Source organism: Cynocephalus volans, chromosome 8 (assembly GCF_027409185.1).
Source record: "Cynocephalus volans isolate mCynVol1 chromosome 8, mCynVol1.pri, whole genome shotgun sequence".
Classification (NCBI taxonomy): domain Eukaryota; kingdom Metazoa; phylum Chordata; class Mammalia; order Dermoptera; family Cynocephalidae; genus Cynocephalus; species Cynocephalus volans.
The window spans coordinates 12,900,020-12,924,133 of NC_084467.1; the positions used below are offsets into that span (position 1 = coordinate 12,900,020).

Consider the following 24,114-nt stretch of genomic DNA (forward strand, 5'->3'; position numbering starts at 1 on the left):
TTTATTTATTTCTTAAAGCTTTTATTATACATGCTGTATTCATGGAAAATCAAGACCTTTGAAGGAACTCAAATTAGATAAAAATTATGTTCAGCTTTGAGCTGGTTACAAATCATGTTTAGCACGGAAACATTTAAGCTAAAGCTTTCTTCTCCTTGTAGGTTGCCATCATTTTCTTGATTTCAGCAATAGCCTTCCCTGGATTCAGACCCTTGAAAAAAGAGAAGAGAATCAGTACCAAACGAGAACTGAAGCTGAAAGGGACAGCCCAAGACCTTGGGTCAAACTCCGCCCCCAGCTGCTTCAGTGCGAAAGCGAGATGAATGCAAATCATGTTTTTTAAACCCAGAGGGTGTGGCTAAGAGCTCGCTCACTCGGTCTCTGGTCTCTGGTCTCTACGTTAGGCATTTACAAATGGTCAGCTCTCTCTGGCCAGAGGCCTGCCACGTTGAATTCTGGTGTGGCTCACTCTAGCAGGCAAACAAGCCCACGGCAGAGCCATGTTCTCTGTCTGATCAAAGAGATCCAGGACTGTGCCTCTTCTATGACTACAGGCCATCTCTAGATCTTTTACATCATTAGCCATTTTTACTACATAAGTGGCAGCAGAAACTAGCATATACAAGCTCTCAAAAGCATATGGAAGAAACGAGCATCTCTGTTAATCCTCCATAAACACCATTATGAGTATGACTGGCCAAGATCACTGGTATGAGCTGCAGTTTGGTTCTACAGCTGTACATCTGTTTTGCAGAGGGCACAATAATTAAACCCAGTGAATGCCAGCTTCATAGAAATAGGAAGGGAGACAAGTATTTGGCAAAACTGGACAAGGATTTATCTGAGGTTAGTGAAAGGTTCCCTCAGTTTTAGAAGGATAACTCTAACCCTGAAATTAAAATGTTGTGGAAAGAGAGAAAAAGAAAAAAGAAAAAGAAAGGACACCTTGAGAGGAAAAAAAAAAAAAGGAGAAAAGAAGATACTTTTGTATACTGATAGGAAATAATCTCCAAAATATATTAGGTGAATAGGGGTACAGATGAATGTGACATAAAAAGGCAGAAAAGGACACACATGCATTTGTGTTGTGAAAGTTGTCAGAATCAAAATAAAGTCACTTGTGTCACACCTTAACAAAATAAATAAATAAGACCAGGAGGTTAAGAAGGGAGGGTCCTCACACAAGCCTATGATAAGAACTGTTACAAAGACGCTCTGAAGGGCTCTTATGCACCTATGCTGTAACCAAAACTTTTGTCAAGGAGCTTGCAAAAAGCTGCAAAAACTGCTACTTGAGTACGAAGGACAGCTAGCCAGATACAGAAGGACACTTGCCTGACACATGGTCTACCCTAATGAACTGGCGCCACCTCTTGCAATAAGCTCCTGTAATGAATGTTCTCTTTGTTTCAGAACAAATTATGTGTACTTTTCCCTTCTGCTTTTAAAAGCTTCCCCTTGCCTCAACCTCTTTGGCTATGCCTATGGTCCCCACAGCCCACATATCTCAGATTTGCAAATAACCTGCACACTCTTGAATAAACTCATTATCTTTCCAGAATCTCTCTGTTTGTTATTTGGTTGACAGTGTGTAACATAAAATACCCCCGGCAGTTCACACAAGGAACTGAGAACATCAGACACTTTCCGGGAGGTGGCTGGGAGTGGAGTGGGAGGAAGACTTTTCACAGTATATCCTTCTGAATCTGGAACCATGTGTTACCCGTCCCCACAAGTTCATTAAGGATTTTAGACTTAGAAGGTCGGTATGCAGGAGTGTACCTGACCCATGCCAGAAGGAAGCGCACTAGAACACAAGACAGGAGGCCTGCTTCTAGTCCTGCCACTGACCTGACAGTGACCTTCATTAAGTAACCCTCCTCCCCACTCCTAGCCCTGGTGCTCAGCTTCCCCATCTGTAAAATGAGGGGGCTGAACTCCATGGTTTCTGAGGTTCTTTCCACCTCTCACAATCTGGGCCTAGTCTATGTCTCACAGCCCAATTTACATCCCTGTTTTATAGAAGAGAGGGCAAGGCACAGAGGAGGTCACAGAGAGCCTTTGTTCTTGGCTGTCTCAGCTGTCTGCCACCCACCTTGGTGTAAAGATTTATGACCAGTAATGAACCTCAGAATCATCTGCAGAACTTTGGAAGAAATACACAAGCCAAGCCCTACCACTAAAGATACTGTCTCCAACAGTCTCAAATAGGCCCAGTTCTCATGTTTTCTTTAAAAATCAGAAGGTGATATTTGAGTGCTTACTGTATGTCAGGTACTGTTCAAAGCATGTCAATGGCATAACTTGCCTCAGAGGCCACAGAGTCTACTGGGCAGAGCCCCGGTGGAAGCCCAGACAACAGGATGCTGGAGCCTGTGTTCCTCCCACCCAGACACCACAGCTGATCACGATGCCCGTACCACTCAAAAAGCAATGCGGCAGAGTGGGGCTGCTGGAGACACAGCAGGTTTCCAGGCAAGAAATGAGGAAGTTATGCAGCTTGAGTTTCATCATGTTTTCAAAGACATGCTGCAATTTCTTTTTCTACACCAACTGATTATCCTTGAGTTTTCCATCTTGCTGCCCACTGACTCACCACAACTTTTAAGTGAAACTGCTCTGCCCTCAGTCTCTGCTCAAAGGGCAGCCATGTTCTTTTTCTTTCTTATTAGGCCAGTCAAGTGAAGCAGAGGGAGTGGAAAAGGAACAAAGAAATCTGTAACTGGCTGTGATCAATCAGTTGTAAACATCACTGCACTCGGGCTCGCCAGGGCGGCCATGTGCTGAACCACAGGGCCCCAGCTCTTCCCTGTCCACTGGCCGAGGCTGACTGCACCAGGGTTGGCACCTGACCCAAGGGCAGCCAATCAATCCATAGCTGGCCACCACCTGTGATGTGGGCTGGCATGGAAAGCCAAGCTGGGCCAATGAGGTTCCTGCTCAGGAATGTGAACTAAGAAATACTGAAGCTGAAGGCATATTGTGAGGTAGGGTCCAGGCCAGGGAGAGCCAGAGGCAGCAGCGAGTGTGAGCAGGAAGAGGGAGTGGAAGCTTGGGAAGCCGGAGCTCTGAGTCACAGAGAAGCTCCACGATCAGACAGGAAGCACAGGCTAGAGCAGAGCACATGAGCAACGACATCGCAAGACAGAGACAGAGAGGGAATCTAGTCCCCGTGGGTGCTTGTGTTCAGATGGCTTCTGCCTCTGGTTCCTATGAAATCAGGCTGAATGCAGGTTCCTGCTCACAGATTCTTGTGGCACCCTTGACTCCCATGATGCCTCTGTGTACCCTACAGGTAAAGTCTACGCCAGAGGCGTCCTGGGCGAGTCTATTCCTTGCTAGTTCCCAGGCTCACTGAAATGACAGGCACACTCTGGTCCCTTTCCACCTCACATGACCAGGTCTGCTCTCTGCCAACCACCTCTTCATGAGCACATGCCACCACTTCTGACAGGTCAGTTTTAGGACAGCCAGCCCTGTGTACCTTGGGACAGGTCCTTGTGCAGTTCATGATGGTGTGGCAGCGGTACAGAGAGAACGGGTCCTGCAGCTTGGCCAGGCGCTCTTCCGTGAAGTCGTCTCTAGAGTCGATCATCCAGCGATAGGCCTGGGGAACCAGGGTCCGATTAGCTGGGCTGTTAACAGGCCAAAGCAGCACTGTGGCTCAACTCAAAGTTCTGGGAGTGTGGAAGAAAGGGAATTCCCTCAGCTTAGGTGCCCTGTCTCTGCACTCTTTAATTCTTGCCCATCCTCCAAGGAACAGAGTTCCCTACTCATTGTAATTCTGTTTGGTTAATAATCCCCACAAACCTTTGATCCACACTGCACCTGGTACCCTGATGCTTAATTATATACTATTGAGCATCATTTCCTAGTTATTTCATGTTGCTCAGTAGTTTCCTACTCAGCTTATGAATTAATAAAGGCAGGGACTGTATCGAATGATGCTCTATCTATCTTCACCACACCTACCCATGCTAGACTATCACTGTCTTTGAGTAAACTGATCATTTAACAGACCTGTATAGGGCTGGCTGGTTAGCTCACTTGGTTAGAGTGTGGTGCTGGCAACACCAAGGTCCAGGGTTTGATCCCTACACCAGCCAGCCACCAGGAAAAAAACAAAGAAAAGAAAAAAACAAAACGGATCTGTCTAGAGATCATATTTGTGTCAGTTATTGATTCTTTTAATTCGTATATCCATCCCAGCAGCCTGAGATCAGGAAGCTAAAACTAGATTAATCACATGACCACTGGGCCTGCTTTAAGCAGTGTTACTGAGAGGACCTCTTTATTTTCCAACAACGCAGATAATCTGGTGCCAGTGACAAGTATGAATGTAGCTCATTATTCAATCTTTACATGGCTGGGAATCAGTACTGCATGTGTGGTCACACAACCACGAAACTTCGCTTTTTAGAGGAAAATGAGAAATGAGAAGTTTACTTAGAGGGTGTGAAAGGCACTGACCACAAATTTAAAGAGCACAAGCTTTCTGGGAACAAAGACAGTGACTTCCTTTGTACTGAACTGTACATGTGGTGAAAGGCAAGGAAAACCAATACTACTTTCTTTCTAAGCAACCCCTAAACCCAGGCTTGCCTGCACATTACAAATCCCTGTGAGAGGGAGACAGGGAGCGTTCTGACAACTGCAAGCACAGGGAAATGATTTAAACACCTCCAAGGCATGGTCTGCCAAAAAGCATGCCATCATCCCTTGTGGTGACCCCACCACAATGAAACAAAGGCATGTTGCAGATGAAGCCCCAGATTTACTGAAAACCAAGGGAACACAATGAAACTGGTTACCTGGTTTGTACTGGATGCCAATGAGAATGGCTAGCTTGCGACAATCTACTGTCCTCTTGGATTTCTGGATGCTTAAGTTTCAATTTCTCTTAAAGCAATTAAGAAGCACCTCACCTGCATGAGAACCGCAGGCCCCAAGTATTTGTCGCCATTCCACCAGTAGCTGGGGCAGCTGGTGCTACAGCAGGCACAGAGGATACATTCATAGAGCCCATCCTGTGTGGAGAGAAAGGGGAGTCAGGAGCATGTGAGGGAACAGATGCTGTCGTGCCATAACTTGACTGAATGTGATGTTTGAGTTCAGTGCATGAAGAAAGCGCCTACTGGCATGTGAGTTTTCTTGGCAAAATCCAAGGGGTTGTTTGTAGAGATTTACCAGGTTCATAAAAAAGATCTTGTAGTTCAGATGTAAAGATGTGCTGGATTACAGCCCAGCGTTCTTAAGTCCAGGTACAATGCACTTACCCGTCAATAAACAATAACACCTTACTTATTGAAAAAAAGAAATCAACAAAACATGAAAAAAACTTACCACTTAGAGTGCATTCAAGAGGGGAGAGGTTAAAAAGGCCCCAGGGGCTGAAGCATCAAGGTAGCCTACAACAGCTTCTGCCCTTGGCTCAGCAGGAAAGACCTTAGGTTTTCAAAGGAAACACTGACATCATCCTAAAAGTTGCCAATCCTGATTGAGCATCCCGTGCTTTACCACTTTGACCATCACAGTAGTCCTGTGAGGTACCGCCAGATTCCCATTTACAGGTGAGGAACTGAGGCTCAGAAAGGTGAGTCAGGTCTGAGCCCAGGGCATCCAGCTGTGAGTGGCAGAGCTGGGAGGTGACCCAGGCAGTCTGCCTCTGGTATCCTGTCTTGCCACGTACCACACTGGATCCATCTGTCCAACCAGTTCTAACAAACCGGACTGTCTGATCTTGGAAAAAACAGAAACGAATTTCTTGGAAATATGAGAAACAACAGAAGCAGCAAAATAGAAGGGGCACACTGACATCTGAAATGGCAGCTGATAAGAGATGAGACACACTGAAGATTGCAACTGAACCATGAGTCTTCAACCAAAATTATGTTGTGTTCAGATGGCCCCACTGGTCTAGAAAGTATGAGATCATTGGATTAAGAGCCTCAATGACAGTCATATCCTTTAGCTCACTTATAGAAAAAACGTCTATAAAAAGAAATTAATTAGAATTTTTTGGGCAGAACTTGAAGGATAAAGATGTCCATCTAGCCTTATTTGTAATAGTAAAAAACTGGAAACAATCTCATTGTTTGACAACAGTGGAATGGTTTAATAGTGCATGGTGCATACACCTGAGGCAGCAGAAATAAAAGTGTAAGTTAATGATTATGAAGAATTTTTAAGAACATGGAGAAAATGTTCACAATAACATAACTGCAAAAGCAAGATACAAAAGCATGTTTATATTTTGATCCCAGCTACATAAAAATATAATGTGATAGGTAAAAGAAAAACAAAGGTAACTGTAAATATTAATGGAGGTCATCTTTGGGTGGTGGAATTATACACTTAATAAAAAACAGTTCTAAGCTTCTACACCTCTTTATAAATTTACTTTTTAAATTGGTTCTTGTGATATTGCACGGTGAGTTCTTTAAGCTGGAACCACATTAATTTCTGCTGAGAATAATGTCTTCATGCAATTACCATGAGCTTATATTGTAATAAAGAATGGTCTTTGTATTGGTTCTTAAAAAAACAAAACAAACAAAAAAAACCAGTTCTATTACCTAGAAAACATGCTCAGGGGAACCTTTTATTCCCTAATGATAACCATCAAGAAGAGGTTCCCTAGTTCAGAGCTTGCTAACCTAGGAATATGAGATGACTAGCCGGTTCCATCTGGACTGTGGGATTTAGAAATGGAGGGGCAGAATTGTGTCCTGAGAACTAGAAACTCTTCGAAGGGCAGTCAGATGCTTATCCTGACTTGCAACATTACTGTGCTGATCCTCATCATCTTGATGATGACAGACCTGTAATTACTAGGACTCTGCTTTCTTAACATTTTATGAGTTAAAGGAGGGAAGGCTAAATATTCCCCCAAACCTACAATGTCCAGTTCACTTACTCACTCACAGAGCTAATTATTGATAAAATAACCCATTCCAGGGTCTAGGGATCCAGAAAGGAAGAGGACTCTGCCCCCGCCCTTGATCCATTAAATGGATAGGTGCATCCATTAGGATGCCCACTACCATTCTCTTAGGATAAGTGCTACACTGGAGAAACATACACAGTGGTGGCCACGAGACAGTGCACGTCCTTGGCCCTCTGCAATCACGCAGTTGGAGTTCCATCTCCATTTGGTCTTCTTCCTATCTCATTCTCTCCTCAAGTGTGCAGGAAGTGAGCATGCAAATTAGAGAGGATTTCTTCTTTAGAGGAGGAAAAACTAGTATAGAAGAGAAAGAAAACGGAAATGGCGACTCTAAGAGAGTGAGAAGGCTGGTAACAACCCACACACCGATCGCTAGAAGTGATGTGGTAAGGAAAGAACCACAAGGTTCTAGTTCCAGTTCTGCCATTAACATTTTGCTCTCGTCTGTAAGACAGAGTGGTGGTAGCAAGACTGCAAATGGCCAGCATATGTGCTTTATTTTGCCCACAGTGAGAGAACTGCTCTGATTTAGCTGCCAACTTTTAAAGACCAGGCAATCTATATACTGATTTCTTTTGAAAAAGATGAACATCTGGCAACACAGCAACAATCTGCCCCTCTAGGCAGGCACGGGCGCTCCAGGTCCTTGGTCCAGTCTGGGCCCTTCATGGGTTCACACTACCCACCTGGCTCTGAGATGATGGGCATCCAACCCTTGGACCAGATGCTCTTAAAGTTCCTTTTGAGAATACACTATATGGTCTGCATTATCTCGTGCTGTTCCCCCTCCCAAGCCACACTCCCAGCAAACATCTTTGCAATGAATTCCTCAAACCAAGACAATAAATAGGGACTAATAACCAGTTTGTCACGATCTTCTATGGACTGCAGATACTGCTGCTTGCCTTCCTGGGATTCATCTTTCTTCTTCAAATAAGGCTCAATGGATTTGTACTGTGCATAGAAGTTGCTCAAATCCTGACGTTAAGAGGAAAAAGAAAAAAAGTTTCAGATTCCACCGTTGCCTCAGTTTTCTTATTTATCTCATTTCTTGGACACTGCCTGCTTTTCTGCCCTATGACAGAAGTGAGACTCTTTTCCTCTGGTATGAATATATGCAGAGATTACAAAAGGAGAGATGGTCAATGTTCAGTGTGGTTAGTAATCTCTCCCTCACCCATCTGGGACACTTTCCAATTCCACAATCCTTTCTCTCCTGCCCGCCCTTGGAAACACCAGGTCAGCGAAGGTAGTGAAATATAGGGAGGTAGAAATTAAAGTAAAACTCATAAACGACTGTTGCTTTCCTGACTGATATTTTCCACAAGAATTCTTTGTAGTTATATGGCCAAATTCTTCATTTCTGGGACTGCTCCAACTCTAAAATTCTGTGCTCTATTATTCCCAAACAAACCTCACCAAATGAGCTGTTGGAGGATTTTCTAGGCATTTATCTTCTGCCATTCAAATTCTTTAATTAAACTCAGGCCACCCCATCTCAGACCTGGGGATTTTTCTTAACCCTCTCAGCGATACTGTGGACCTACCTTGCCATAATGTAAGACGACAGCCCCATTAAGTGGTTCTACCACCTGACCAGAAAACTAGCCCACACTCTCTCTCTCTCTGTTTTTGGTGGCTGGCCAGTACAGTGATTAAACCCTGTACCTTGGTGATATCAGCACCATGCTCTAACCAACTCATCTAACTGGCCAGCTCAAAGTAGCTTTAAATAGTCCAAAAAAAAAAAAAAAAGCCTGCCCGAAAGAACTCCTAGCATAACACATACATGCACTATCCCCCTGCAAAAAAAGGAAAGAGAGAGAGAGATGCAGGAACTCACAGGAACGAGATCCTTTATCACATACATATGCGGAAGAGGGTAGATTTTTGAGACTTTACTGAGGTTGGTGTCAATCCTCCGGGTGCAAGCTAGAGTGTTGCCTCCATTGATGTTCATTGCACAAGAGCCACAGATACCTGAGGGAGAGATACACATTTAACATGTCCATACCATACTCAGATCAGTCCCGCCCCAAATCCTTTCCTCTGGCTCCTGCTCTCTGCCCTCAGGAGCAGGACTGACATGGCACATGTCTGTGGCAGGGGTGCCTGTTGCCTTTTCTTTCTTTCCTCCTTCTACCTACAAGTTCCAAAAACCATTTTGTGACTGTGAGGCAACCATGAGGTCAGAAGCCATAGTGATGGATGTTCTGCAGGAGGCCAGAAGGGGCCTGGGCGTTGCATCATGGAGTCCTCATACCAGTTCTAGCTCCAGGCATCAGGTTTTGAGAGAAAAACCAGCCTCTGCTTTTTTAAAGCTACTGTTACTTGAACTGGAATTCTAGTAGATCTGGTACCCAAAAGCAAATCAACACTGTCTTGGTCGACTTAAAGTTGAGGCCTGCATACAGATTATTAAGAGATAGCTCTTATTCTGTTGTCCCACAAAACCAGTAGCAGAGTGGTGGCCCCGGGGCTATGACACCCACAGAAGCTAACTGAGCACTGCCTTTCCGAGGAGGAGGAGAATGAACTAATGTGAAACCAAAGCACAGCAAACCAAACAAAAATAAGGGGCTGACCAAGGACCCCGAAACGAACATTTTCACAGCCTGAACTTATTTCCTGTGTATGGAAATTTCTCAGGCATTTCAGTGTTTAAAAATGACTATGCCATCTAACCCCTGGTACCACCTCTCTGAAGCTGTATTTTGAAGAACATCAGGCCAGAGAAATTTGATTGCTTATGAAAGCTGCACTGGGTCATTATTTTTACAAAACTATATTTTCCCCATCTTTTGTAAATCTTAGTAAGAGTATGAAAGAACACAAAGATCTGTCTTAGGCTAATACTCTTAATGTTCCCTAAGAGACTGAATATTACCAATATACTTATGTACGCCTGGCATCCAACCAGAGCAGTATGCTTTTATAAGAAATGGCATATGACTTAATAAATAAATCGATGAACTTTCTCTTAAAAAGGTTCCTCTGAGAAATAAGAAAATAAGAAAGGGTGGCAATTAGTTCAATTCTACCTCATTTTTTTTTTTTTTTTTTTTTTACTCCAGATGGGCCATGCCTTATGTTCTCGGCTCTGAAAGAGTCCTACGAGGAAAGGTTACTGAAAAGTCTCTGCATTTTCCGTGTTGCCAGCACTTCCATGAGGAAGGTTGGTGTTTAATTACAGCAGAATGTTCCCTGAACAGCAGGATTCAGCCAAACTACCATAATATGTTAGCATTTGCTACACGAAATAAGATTAGCTGAATCAAAATAGATGTCTCAGCAGTAGGACTTTAAACGCTTAAAATGTACAGCAGAACACAAATAAGCTACGGCTGATTCTATACTGGCTTTTCCTTTTCTGGAAGGTTATATTAGTAAGACAGTTTAGGGTGCTTGGAGAACCAAGTTACCCTCTGTTTTTGTTTCATCCCAGGTTTTCCAAGCCTGATTGGGGCCTGAGAGTAGAGCTCTAGAGTTTGACAGCTCTGGCCAACTCCTGGCTCCCAACTCACTATCTATCCTAACTCATTATGCAGAAGTCCTATAACCTCCCTAGGCCTGTTTTCCAATCTGCACACTGAAGGTAAATAATAATAGCACCTATCTACCTCCCACAAATTGCACAGAATAGAGCCTGGAACACAGCTTTGCTCCATGGCCATCAGGGCCAGTCAGTCTTCTCAGCACCCTGTGCAATTTTTGCCACATGTGAGTACTACTTGAGGAGTTTTCTTTAAATCAACTCATTTTCACTTAAAATCATATTAAAAATCCATTTGTATCTCTGTTATACCATCACTAGTAATTGTATTTTTCTAATACATAAAAAAATACATGGCTATTAAAGTGACAAATGCTGGTCTGCACAATGCCTCAAACAGCTCATATGTCACCAGCACCGCAAGTAACCACACCATGGGAGACGCTGTTCCAGCCAATCTAGAACATCCCTGCTGTGCACATGTTATACTGGGAGCTAAAGGGGGACACACACATCTCGCTTGTCAGATAAGCATAAGCGGCAGCTAGAAACTCCTCCCTGCTCCCTCATTAAGTGAGTTCAGCATTGTAGACATGGCCAGCAAGCATATCTAAACTAGCCCTTGAAGCATGCAGCAGCCATGTGACAGAAAGCTCCTGAAGGGAAGTAAACTCTCAAACCAGAACTTGTACCACACTTTGAATTGTGAATACATTTACCCAAGAAAAGGAAATGTGACACACAGTAAGATCATCTGGCAGACAGCTGCAGCAGTTCTCCAGGATGTCTCATCATCAAATTGGCCAGCCCAAGCCTTTTTTTTTTTTTTTTTTTTGCGCGTATGGCCAGTACAGGGATCTGAATCCTTGACCATGGTGTTACCAGCAGCACGCTCTAACCAACTGAACTAAGTGGGCAGCCGTCAAGCCTCTTTTGAGAATCAGAACTTAAGTGTCCGGGGCCTACAGGGAATGAAACACTTACCTTCTCTGCATGATCTACGGAAGGTCAAGGTAGAATCAATTTCATTCTTAATCTTGATTAAAGCATCCAATACCATGGGACCACATCTGACAAGGAAAAAAATCCAGTTGTATTTATGTAAAGTTCAACCTCCTTACACTTTATCAAAATATGATCTGAGACACCTGGATATATTAGCTGCTCCTCTTACCCATTTAGCCTTCTCAGGTCACATTCAGAATTTTTTCCATAGGTTTATTTTTGCACATTGTTAAAAATTTTTAGTACTACACAGTTCTATTTTGATGATCATACTGCATATACATCTCTAGGAACTGGAAAGCTAAAGTAGTAATAGAGAAGAATGTAGGTTAGGAAACAACTTCCATACACTGGCAGTTTTTGTTTTGTTCTTCTAAAGCTCCCTGCAAAGTTTTTCATAGTAATTTATTTTAAATTTATATTTTACTTTTAGGATCTAGAAAATAAAATAGCTTTAAATGGTTAGTTAGTAAGTTACTATAACAGAAAATGTGGTACAAAGAATAAAACAAAGTAAGTCACCCGCAGTCTCCTAATCCAAAACACTGTGAGCATCCTGGTGCACACGGAGACAGTTTTGAGGTGCTAAGAGCCTCAGCACTGGGTTTGGACCTGGAGCACAGGCCTGGCAGCCAAAAGCCTGCTCTGAACCCCTGGCACAGCCACTTACCAGTCTATAGGCAAATGACTCCACCACTGCCTAAGTGCCTCATTTGAAAGAGTGCAGACAGCAATACCCACATCTCACAGGACTGCTGGAGATGAGTTAATAGATGAGACACTTAGTGCAGTGTCTGCAGCATAAATGTTAGTTTAACTGTGATAACCACCACAAAAACACTGATTCTATGAATTACTTACTCTGAGTCTTAGTTTCTTCATCTGTAAAGTGGAATTAATATTTACAGCACAGTATTACTGAGAAGATTAAATAAAATATGCAAAGTACCTGGCACATAGATAAGTGCTCAACAAATGTATTTTCTGGTTGCCATCTCCATTCCTCTCAGTAATTTTCTATCCATGAGATTTTTTACAAGTGCCCCCCGCATCTCCTTCAGCATTATTTGTATTTCTATCAGCAATATGCAAACATTCTTTTCACTGTACTTCTGATAATACTGGGAACTAGAACCTTTAAAACCTTTGCTGTTCTATAATGAAGAAGTGTTATTGTCTTCAGTATTTTAATTTGAGAAAACTGAATACTATAAAATAAAGGTTTAACATTTGTCATAACTTCACCAATTTCTCTTCATTTGCCAATTATTTATTGAAAGTCTACTCTGCCAGGTTCTGTTCTAGGTTTTGGGGATACACCAGAGAAGAAAACAGATGAACATCACTGCCTGCATCGGGCCTATGTTCCAGTGGACAAGTTCTAGAGACTTTAGTCTGTCCACGTTCTTTGCCTCTGTTTATTGGGGTCTTGGGAATTTTTTTAAAAGTCCTTATCTGTTGCTAATCCTGCTTCCTCCCTCATTGCCAATAACATTTTGCTACCTGATTGCTAATTTTGGTAATGGAATTTTAAACATTCGTGAGATTAAAATGTTTACATGGATAAAGTTGACCACAATTTCCTTTGTGATACTTTTAAGCCTAAAAAGACTCTCCTTCCTGAGGCTTGATGAATATTTTAAATTTTCTCCTACTTTAAAAAATTTTAAGTGATTTCCCCCAACCTACAAAAACTGCTAGTCACTTGCCCCAGATCACTGACTAACTAAGGTCCCTTTTGCTTCTGATATGTCATACTTCTCTCTCGTATTTAATATTAGAATCTTATATAAAATGAAGTCTATTTTGGAACTTTTTTTATTCTAATAATCTGTCTATTCTTGTCCTAGCACATTTTAAATTACAACATCTCTTTGTTTTTTAAATTACAAAGGCTAATATTTGCATCTTATAAAAATTTCAAATATAAAGTTAAAAAGTAAAATCCCTCCCTTTAAACCATCTCATGATAAATTTAATAACAGACAGCCACTATTAGAGTTCAGTATAAATTTTCTCAGACTATTTTAATGTCTTGCTTTTAAAAATTAAACAATAACTCCACCAAAGGACCATAATTAATTAATAATTTTTCTATGGAAGGACACTTTGGTTCTTTAATATCCTTCCCTATTACATACAATGCTGCATGTAACATTTTTGTACACAGATATCAAGATTGTTTTGGCTATTCTGGGTCCTTTGCATTTCTGTATGAATCAAGGTTTAGCTTGTCAATTTCTACAAAAAAGGCAGGTGGGATTTTGAAAGGGATTGCTTTGAATTTGTAAATCAATTTGGGGAGCACTGCCACCTTAACAATATTGAATCTTCTAACTTACAAACATGACACATCTTTCTATTTGTTTAGGTCTTTAATTACTTTCAACAATGTTTTAGAGTTTTCAGTGTACATGTTTTTTGTTTCTTTTGTTAAATTTTTTCCTAAGTATTATATTCTTTTTGATGCTATTGTAAATGGAATAGTTTTCTTAATTTCATTTTAGGATTGTTCATTGCTAGTGTATACAAATACATTTTTGTTTGTTTTTTTTAATAGTACTAGCAGAGGGGCTGGGCTGCTTAGCTCAGTTGGTTAGAACACAGCCTCATAACACCAAGGTCACAGGTTCGGATCCCCATACCAGCCAGCTGTGAAAACCCCCAAAACAACAACAACTAAAAAACAGTACTGGCAGGGATTATTTTTTTCTAATTAAATGGATTAGAAAAATATATTTATCTTCCAATATCAGCTACTTAGCAATATTTTAATTTAAGAAAAAAAATTGTGCTGTTATAAAAATGGAAGAATAAAGCTACATTTTTTATGTATACATAGCTACAAAGTAGCATTCAAAAGTAGGGTTTCAGAGCAGGATTAGAAAGAGATAGAACTAGGGCCCGCCCGTGGCTCACTCGGTAGAGTGCGGTGCTGATAACACCAAGGCCACGGGTTCGGACCCTATATAGGGATGGCCGGTTTGCTCACTGGCTGAGCGTGGTGCTGACAACACCAAGCCAAGGGTTGAGATCCCCTTACCGGTCATCTTTTAAAAAAAAAAAAAAAAAAAAAAGGAAGAGATAGAACTATAATTAAAACATGGTACAACATATAATAAAGATTATCAGACATAGGATGGACTAAGAAAGACAGACAAATTATGCATAATAAAACAACTGAGGTACAATTGATTTTTGCATACTGATCTTGTGACCTGTAGTGCTAAATTCGATTATTTCTAATAATTTTTTTTGGTGAACTTCTTAAATTTTCTCTATACACAATCATGTCATCAATGAAAGAGTTTTATTTCTTTCCTCTCCAATTTCCTTTTATTTCTATTTCTTGCCTAGTTTTATTAGCTAGAACCTCAATTAAAAATTTGAATAGCTGATGATAGTATAAATAGAATTTTAAATATTTTATCCACATCCCCATCTTGTCCTATCACCTTTCCAGCCAAGTTGCTGGTGCTTATCATTACTATAGAATACATAAGTCCAGATACATAAAATGTAATCAAAACAGCATTGAAAAGGTGGTAATATGCTAAATGATTTAAAATACTATGCATAAAGTCAATTCTATCAGTATTCCTAGATATCTTTCATCTGGGGGAAGGAAAGGAATTTTACAAAGGTTATTTTTCTTGATATTATCTTTCTGAATCAGGTACCTGATCTCGTTCTTCTTCTAAAAACAGATGACAGATTCCAGAGCCATTGGATGATCTCAGATTTTTAAGTCTTGCAAGGATGCGAAAAGCACATCCCTGAACCAAATCAAGAGTTCTCCTTCATTGAATATCTGGCTTTCAAAGAGATACTCACTTATTCAGATCAATATCATAAGTCTGCATATGAGGTTTATCTCCAACCTTGTCTGGGTCCCATCGATAGATGGCAAATTTCTTGATTCGGGGAGCTGTGGCTGCAGCTGTCTGGGCCCCTCGGCAGGCCTGAAATTTTAAAAAGTTCACACACACACAAAAAAACAACCCCCCCCAAAACATTAAAAATGCAAGATAATTCTTTACATTTAGCTGGCACAATAAATATAATACTGGACTAAACTCACACGTTACTGATATATAACCTTGGGAAAGGCACAGTCACCCAATATCCAATAAATATTAAGCACCTGTCATATGCAGGCATGGTAGCAGGCAAATGATATTTAAGCTGATGCTTGATGAAGAGGGATTAAGGGGAAGAGAAAGGGGTGCTACAGGCTGAGGAACAGCATGTATAAAGACCTGGAGGGGGATATGAGTGTATCTATGATCTGAGCAGAGTCTAATAGAAGACAGGTGGTTTGAGGAAGGATGGGGGAGTGGCAGATGAGAAAAATGAGGCCCAGAGATCAAGAAATGGGCCCGTGATGATTGAACTGATGAGTGGAGAAGCCAGGATTAGAACCCAGGTATGCATGGCTATAGATCCCATGTTTCTAAACACTGCACTAGCCTATTTATTTGTGAATATTTCCAGATCTCTTCCTGGAGCTGTCTTCTCTTTACGTCCTAAACTCCTTGAGAGCATGAAACAGGTTATATTTTACACCTCCAAGCACACCTTGTCCAGGCCTTTGCACGCAGTAACTCAATTCATGGTTAGGAAAGATCGATTAAATGAGCAAAAGCTAAGCATAAAAATGGTTAATTTAAATATACCTTAAAATGCTGCACAGTGCAACCTACATCAAGCCATTAAACAAAACAAAAACACCCCTCTATCTGTGGCATTTACTCATAATGCTAAGTCGGCAGCCAAGCTGTTCCCATTTCATAGTCCTTGAAGCCCTTTCCCATTTAAGCAGATGAAACAAGGCAGAGACCACATCAAGTTTTGCTGCGCTGCTTCTATGGGGATGGGGAGGGGAGGATCTTGTCAGTCCAAATTGCAATTATAAACTGAACCCTCGATTTGTACATAGAAAAATTCAGACTATATTCCAGGCCAGCTAATTCTTTTATAAACTGTTAAAGTAAAAACTCTAAAGGTTAACTGATTAATTACAAAAAATACAATGGTGTTTCTTACTTGTTGGTAAAAACTGTCCCAAATTTATTGAAGCTGAAAATCCAAACACCAGCTATCAGTATGAAAGAAGAAACGTATGAAGAAAATGAAAATGAAGATGAAATCTGTGTTTTGCTTTGTTACCAAGCTGGCTAAGATTGTTAACAAAAGGAAAGTCATCTCTACAATTAACATTTTTTTTTACTACGAAGTCCATTTTGTAAGACGACATGAACATTTGGCTATTGCCACCTTGTGGTATTTAAGGGGAACTGAAAAGAGGAAAGATTCCTGAAAATACAGCTCCCGCAGACTCTGCTTGCTTAATGCCTCCACTTTTTATTTTTATTTTTGGTTATTGTTAGGTTTAGTAAGGTATATATAATTCATTACAATAAAGTTCACCAATTTTAAGTGTATAATTTGATGAGTTTTGACAAAATAGTGTAACCCACCACAATTATGATGGAACATTTCCATACAAAAAGTTCTCTTGTGCCGCTTTACCATCAGTCCCTTCTCCCTACTCCTAGCAACTGATCTGCTTTCTATCACTACAAATCTGCCTTTTACAGAATTCATATAAATGAAATTATACAGGATGCAGTCCTGTGTCTAGTTTCCTCCACTCAACATGATGCTTCTGAGATTCACACGTTATTGCATTTATATGTAATATGTTGCTTAAAAAAAAAAATAATGTTTTTATTTTGAAATGATTGCAGATTCACATGCACTTGGAAGAAATAATACTGAGATCTCACATACTCTTCACCCAGTTTCTCCTAATAGTAACATCTTGCAAAACCGTAGTACACTATCACAACCAGAATAGTGATACTGATAGTCAAGATACAGGACATTTCCACCAACACAAGGAAATGGTGTCCTTTTATTTAACGTCCTTTTACAGCCATATCCACTTCCTTCAACACTCCCTCCCCTATTCCTTAGCCCCTAGCATTCACTAATCTGTTCTCCATTTCTGTAATTTTGTCATTTCAAGAATGCTATATAAATGAAATCATCTAGCATGTAACTTTTTGGGATTGGCTTTTTTCATTCAGCATAATTATCTGGAGATCCATCCAGTTGCTGTGTACATCAATAGTTTGTTTCGTTTTATGGCTGAGCAGTATTCTATGGTATGATGTACAATAGTTTGTTTAACCATTCACCCACTGAAGGACATTGGGGTTGTTTCTAGTTTCTGGCAATTGTGCATAAAGCTGCTATGAACATTTGTGGACAAGTTTCTGTGACAGCGTTAAGTCTTCATTTCTCTGGGATAAATGCCTAGGAGTATAATTGCTGGCTTGTTATGGTAGCCACACATTTAGTTTTTTGGTTTTTTTTGGTGGCTGGCTGGTAGGGGGATCCGAACCCTCTGACCTTGGTATTGTAACACTGTGCTCTAATCAATTCAGCCAAGTGGCTAGCTGTCACACATTTAGTTTTTTTTTTTTCCATTTGTTATCCATTACACATTCAGTTTTTAAAGGAACTGCCCAGCTGTTTTCCAGAGAGGGTGGCCTCTGTGCCTGACGTAGGCAGAAGGGAAAGTGGGACACATGCCTTTTATTTTTTAATTTTTATTTTTTTTTAAAAGGTGACCGGTAAGGGGATCTTAACCCTTGACTTGGTATTGTCACCATGCTCACCCAGTAAGCTAACCAGTCATCCCTATATGGGACCCAAACCCGTGCTCGGTGTTATCAGCACCACACTCTCCCAAGTGAGCCACGGGCCGGACCATATGCCTTTTAAAAAAGAGGACTCCTTCAAGTCTTTTACCATCTAAGTTGGACTTTAAACAGAGTTTGGAACTCTGGAGTTTTCAGCTATAACTTTATGGTTATAAAGACTGATTTGGTAGTACGATTGGTAGGCACCAGGCTCTATCTAGCTTGGTTTCACTCCCACAAGGCCTGTCAAAGATGCTGTGGCCACCTACAATGGGTCTTCCCTTCAACATCTCTTTCTAATACTTAAATACCTATTTCATGTCCACTCTACAAAGATACTCGATCATTCCAAATGGGATTAGGTTTGTACTAGAACTATTTAGAAATCATTTGCAATAATTCTGTTTGTTTGTTTGGTTTTCTTTTTTGGTGGCTGGCCAGTATGGGGATATTTTAAATATTTTTGGTTTTGTTTTTCTGGCGGCTGGCCTTGAAATCATTTTTGAAAGTCTTAACACATGAATGACATGAAACAAAAGCAACGAGAAGATACACCACAACTGACCACCTTAAGGCAAAAAATACCAACGTAAGTTTTGGGGTGCCCAAAGTGTCACAACTTTTTTTTTGCAAAACAACTAATTGAAATTCATTTTGAGTTACAAATGCATTTTATACAACACTTGGTGGGATAGGCGGAGCTTACAAGAATGTGGAGAGAAGACAATAAAATCAAAACGACCAGAGGTCATGGTTCTAAAAGCAATGGAGCTTTGCACATCTTAAGGTCTGCACAAGTTAACCCATAGGATTATGGTACCTGTGATCTATCAGAAAGTTCCCTGAATAGGGAAATCTAAAAACTTCTTTCACAGATTTCATTTACTGAGCCCTTACCACGTGCCATATATTCTGCCAAATTATCTCTAATCTTTACAACAACTCTATGAGGAATGTTTTATCATTCCGAGTTAAAAGATGGAAGATAGGATCATGTAACAGAGCATGGGTTCAAACACAGGTCATTTGATTCCAAAGTCCAACCTTTTATACCAGTGGTATAACGCAAGCACAATTCAAAACAGCACAAAATGATAATTCCTTTTCCCAAACAGCTCCAAGGAACAGAAGCAGTTACTCTAATCATATAATCAGCAAGATCTTACACAGTAGCTGGCTCAGACATACTTTCGCGCATTCATTTATTTGTTCATTACATAATTACAGAGTGTCTACTGTGTTCCAAGGACTGTTCTAGGCCTTGGGGATCAGTACAAAACATTCCAACCTTCATGAAGCTTACACAATAATTGGAGGAAAGACATGTAACTACAATCTATAGTATATCAGGTGGTGACAAGTGCAACAGAAGGGGGAGAAAAAAGGAAGGAGGATAGGGATCCTGGCTATAATGCTACAATCCTACAGTTCTAAATGGGGTTACCAGAAAGGACTTCACTAAAAAGGTGACAGTTGGGCAAAGCTCTGAAATGAAGGTGAGGAAACAAGCCAAGCATATATTTAGGGGAGAACAAATCAGGCATAAGGGACACTGAGCACAAAGATCTTGAGGTGAGAATGTGTTTGAGGAGCAACAAGGCCAGTGTAGTGGGATGGAGTGAGTGAGAGGGCAGGAATAGGAGATGAGATCAGGAAGTTGAGAGGAGAGCCAGCTCATGTGGGGCCTCGTAAGGATTTTGGCTTTTACTCAGAATAACTACTAAAAAGTTTTGAGCAGAGCAGTGACATAATTAGACCTAAATTTTGAAAGGATCATTTTGGCTACTGTTTTGAGAATTAAGTGCAGAGGTATAAAGACGAAAGCAAGATCATGTTAGAATTGCAATAATCAGCTAAAAGATGATTGTCGCTTGAACCAGGTTGGTAGCTGGGAGGTGGTGAGAAGTGGTTAGTTTATTTTAAGATAGAACTGACAGGATTTGCTCACAGATTGGGTGTGAGAATGAGGGTTAGGATTAGGGTGAAGTTTTTGATCCGAGCAATATGAAGGATGGAGTGGCCATCAGCTGAGATGGGAGGAGAAAGTTGGTGTGTGTGTGTGGTGGGTGGAGGGGGTGAGAGTGGGGGGGCACGAGTCAGGATTTCGGTTTTAGGCAAGCAAAGTTTAAGATGTGGTTTTAGACATCCATGTGGAGATTTGAGAATGTAATTGGGTAGCCATCTGATTCTGGAGATCTGGGGCCAGGTCTGGGCTAGAGACAAATCTGAGAGTTATTAGCAGATACAGGTAGATGGTATCTAAAGCCCAAGGGTATATCGATAAAGAAAAGGCCTAAGGACTGAGCCCAATTTTTAGAGGTTGGGGTGATGAGGCGAAATCAGCAAAAGAAGATAGAAACAAAGAGGAAAGCCTGGAGACTGGAATGTCCTGGAAGCCAGGTAAAAAAAAGTGTTTGGAGAAGGGAGAGCTCTACAGTGACAAATGCTTCAGAGAAAAGTATCATGAGAACTGAGAGCTGACTACTGGATTTAACATAGCGAAGGTCACTGGTGACTCTGATATGAGCAGTTTCAGCGAAAAGCCTGGCTGGGATAGGTTCAAGAAAAAATGGGAGGAGATGAATTTTGGACAGTGAATTTAAACATCTCTTTTGAGAAGCTCTCCTATAAAGATGAGTAGATAAACGGGCAGGTAGTTACATATGTATTTTTTAAAAAAGATTTGAGAAATGACTGCATGCTTGTATGCTGAGGATAATGACCCAATAGAGAGGGACAAAATGACAGTGCAGAGAGGGGAGAATTACTGGAGGAGTTCCCTTGAATAAGTGAGAAAGAATGGGATCTAGGTATGAGGGCTGGCCAGAGAAGCGTTGCTAGTTCTCCCACAGTAACAGGAAGAAAAGGAGAACATGTGGGCAGAGGCAGGGAGCTGGGCAAAAGTGTGAGGTTTTATTCCCTTGTTAACCTGTCCAACAATTTATACTGAATATTCACAATGGAAAATGGCCCTTCAAAAGCATTTCTACCTTAATCAGACTAATGAGTATTCAAGGCAGAGACTACATTTCTAAGAAATCTTAGGATAAGATTAACTTCACAGTTAATAATTTAAGCAAGGTTATTAACAATTAGACTCAACTGGACTGAGCAGAAGGGTGAATTCTGGATGGTGCTGAAGGCTGGTTGTTATTCCTCTAGGAAAGCTTCCTCAGGGAGTAGGCTTGGAGCTAGATAGAACAGAGAAGAGTTTGGAGGCAGGAGAGGAAGGTGGGGAAATGGAAAGGAGGAAGACAAGGAGGTCTGTATGAAGATAAACCTGAGTAAAACAGAAGTTGCAGGCTTGGTTCTGAAGTGTGTCAGTGGCATTGGTTCAAATCCAAGCTCTACCACCTTCTGTGTGTTCTCTGGCAAATTACTTAACCTCTGATTCTATTCCCTCCTTTGTAAAGGGATGGGTATTATTAATATCGACCTAATGAGATAACTGGAGGGTCAAGCTCCTGGCATAGCCCAGAAAATAATTTCTGCTTTTCAATATTGGCAACATTATCAGCCTTTGCATTATTCTGATTGGCAGAGAAGTATCGTAAGCCCTGCCCATGACAGAAGCAACGAAATGCACAACAGTAAGTAAGTCCTTTCCCTGAAGGAGTTCATAGTCTAGATGAAGAAATAAGGCAACACAAACAACAGTTAATATACTGCAGTTAAATACTTAAAGGCAGAATTGTAGTTCAGCAATGGTGCTGTCTATATGCATAAAAGGAATTCAGAACCTGAACCCCAATATAACCCACAGGTAACCCAAAATTCATTACTGGATTCTTTTGTGGGTATGAATGTACATTCCTGTGGGGGCGGAAGGGGGAAGGGAGTGTCTTCTATTTCCGTTGCCCTCAGGAGGCCCTGCAAAGGCCTTGCCTGGAATTATAACACTGACCCATGAAGCCAGCCTATTCTACTTCATTCTTGGAAGAGAGGCCTGAGCTTTAGAACTCACTCTCACTGGTGGGGCTCTCACAACTTAACTGTTTGCTCAACAACTATAAAAGGAACTGGTAAACAAGGTCATTACGAATCACCAATTTAACGTCTAGAGGACATCAGCTTAGGCTCTGGTATGCCGTCCTCTTCCCCTATTTCCCCTTTTCAGAAAGAATGATGCAGAGAGTGAATGATTCCTCCAGGTTCATATACAGCATGTTGGAGAGAGCTAGGATTAGAGCAAACAATATGTACTGTGTTATGCAGCCACAGCAGGTACTTTAGATGAGCAATATCTCCATGTAAGTGCAAGAGGGAGAGAGGAACTAATATTTCTTGTACACTGACCACAGGCCAAGATCTGTGCTAAGGAGTTTTTCAGGAATTTGTCAGCACCGCACTCTCCCGAGTGAGCCACGGGCCGGCCCGGGAATTTGTCAAACAACTATTCCGGATCTATGGGTTCTTGGCTGTGATATTTTGAGGAAGTAAAAAATTTTCTTTCTGGGGCCTCAGTTTTCAAATCTCTAAAAAGGAGGTAAGCATCCCCGCTTGACCACCTTAAAGGGGTTGTTGAGGAGACCAGAAGAGGAAACAAAGTCAAAAAGGATTTGTAAATCCTTAGTCCCTTACATATGCAACGGTAATTTCCCTTTTCCTTCTAAAAGTTACCATTTAAGGGCCGGCCCATGGCTCACTCGGGAGAGTGTGGTGTTGATGGCACCATGGGCACGCGTTCGGATCCTATATAGGGATGGCCGGTTAGCTCAATGGCTGAGCGTGGTGCTGACCACACCAAGCCAAGGGTTAAGATCCCCTTACTGGTCATCTTTAAAAAAATAAAATAAAATAAAAGTTACCATTTAGAATGCAGATCAGAGGTGTGTAGTTTCCTGACGATACAAAGGGTGTTGGAGAACCTATCACTGTGCACTGAATAGTATAAATAAGAACAGCGCCAAGCTCTGTACCTATGCCATGCCACGCCAAGTCTATGAGGTCGGCATTATTATGCGCTCTTTACAGTCAGGGACACCAAAAGGATACTAGTGTGAATCCGGGTGACACTGCTTTAAGGAACCCAGTCTTTCCCGCCGCTCCCCACCAGGGGAGGTGGCCAGATGTTCCGGGGGCTGGGGCATTTCTCTCCGTCTCTCTTCCCTTGCCCTGTCCTCAGCAATGCACACGTCCTTTCCTTACCAATCCCGGTACAGCCTTGGACCGAGAGGAGTGACCTCGCTTCTCGGCTCCCATCCCTCGCACCCCGCAGGACTTTCCTTTTCCACAGAAGCGATAGTTTCGAGGCAGAAAAAAGGGCCTGGAGCCCAAATGTTCGGATTCGAATTCCGGTTCCAACCGTCACTTGCTTGCACGTGACCTTGAGTAACTCAAGTCCCCTCTTTGGACTTTTTCTTTTTTTTTTTTTTTTTTTTTTTTTTTTTTTTTTTTTGTCGTTTTTTCGTGACCGGCACTCAGCCAGGGAGTGCACCGGTCAGTCCTATATAGGATCCGAACCCGCGGCGGGAGCGTCGCCGCGCTGCCAGCGCAGCACTCTACCAAGTGCGCCACGGGCTCGGCCCTGGACTTTTTCTCTTACCGCTAAAGCACCGCCTCCGCCCTGACTAACTCTCAGGCTGCGGCGAGGCGTGGAAGGACAAACGTCAGGCAACTCCGAGCCAAAACCCAAGCACTGCGCAGGGGATCCTCCCCCGCCCTCAGGCCTCTCCCTGGGCTCCCTCAGCCTCTCCGGGGACCCCGCAGCTCCACGCAATCTCCGTGACTCTCATGCCCCCTCGCTCCCTTGGCCCCGGGGCTCACCTGCAGGCAGGCTCCGCCAAGGGCTGTGGCCGGGAACCGGCGCCTCAAGGAGAGTCCGACCGCCGCCGCCATCTTGGCTACGGACGTCAGCCCCACCCCTTTACCCTGAGGTCGCTCTCCGCCGGCGTCCCATGGAACATCGCGGCGCCGAGCCTGCGTCCACCGAGGACCCGCTAGCGGCGTAGGAGCCGCCG

The 24,114-nt window shown here is 42.0% G+C and overlaps 1 protein-coding gene across 1 annotated transcript; it reads right to left on the reverse strand.

Moving 5' to 3' along the window:
- SDHB (succinate dehydrogenase complex iron sulfur subunit B) lies at positions 1-24,114 on the reverse strand. The gene is made up of 8 exons (XM_063104714.1): positions 23,921-24,114; positions 15,279-15,406; positions 11,424-11,509; positions 8,790-8,926; positions 7,808-7,924; positions 4,926-5,027; positions 3,485-3,607; positions 1-211 (listed from the first exon to the last, which is right to left on the reverse strand). Exons 1-8 carry the CDS (start codon positions 23,990-23,992, stop codon positions 134-136), a joined length of 843 nt encoding a protein of 280 aa, XP_062960784.1. The 5' UTR covers positions 23,993-24,114; the 3' UTR covers positions 1-133.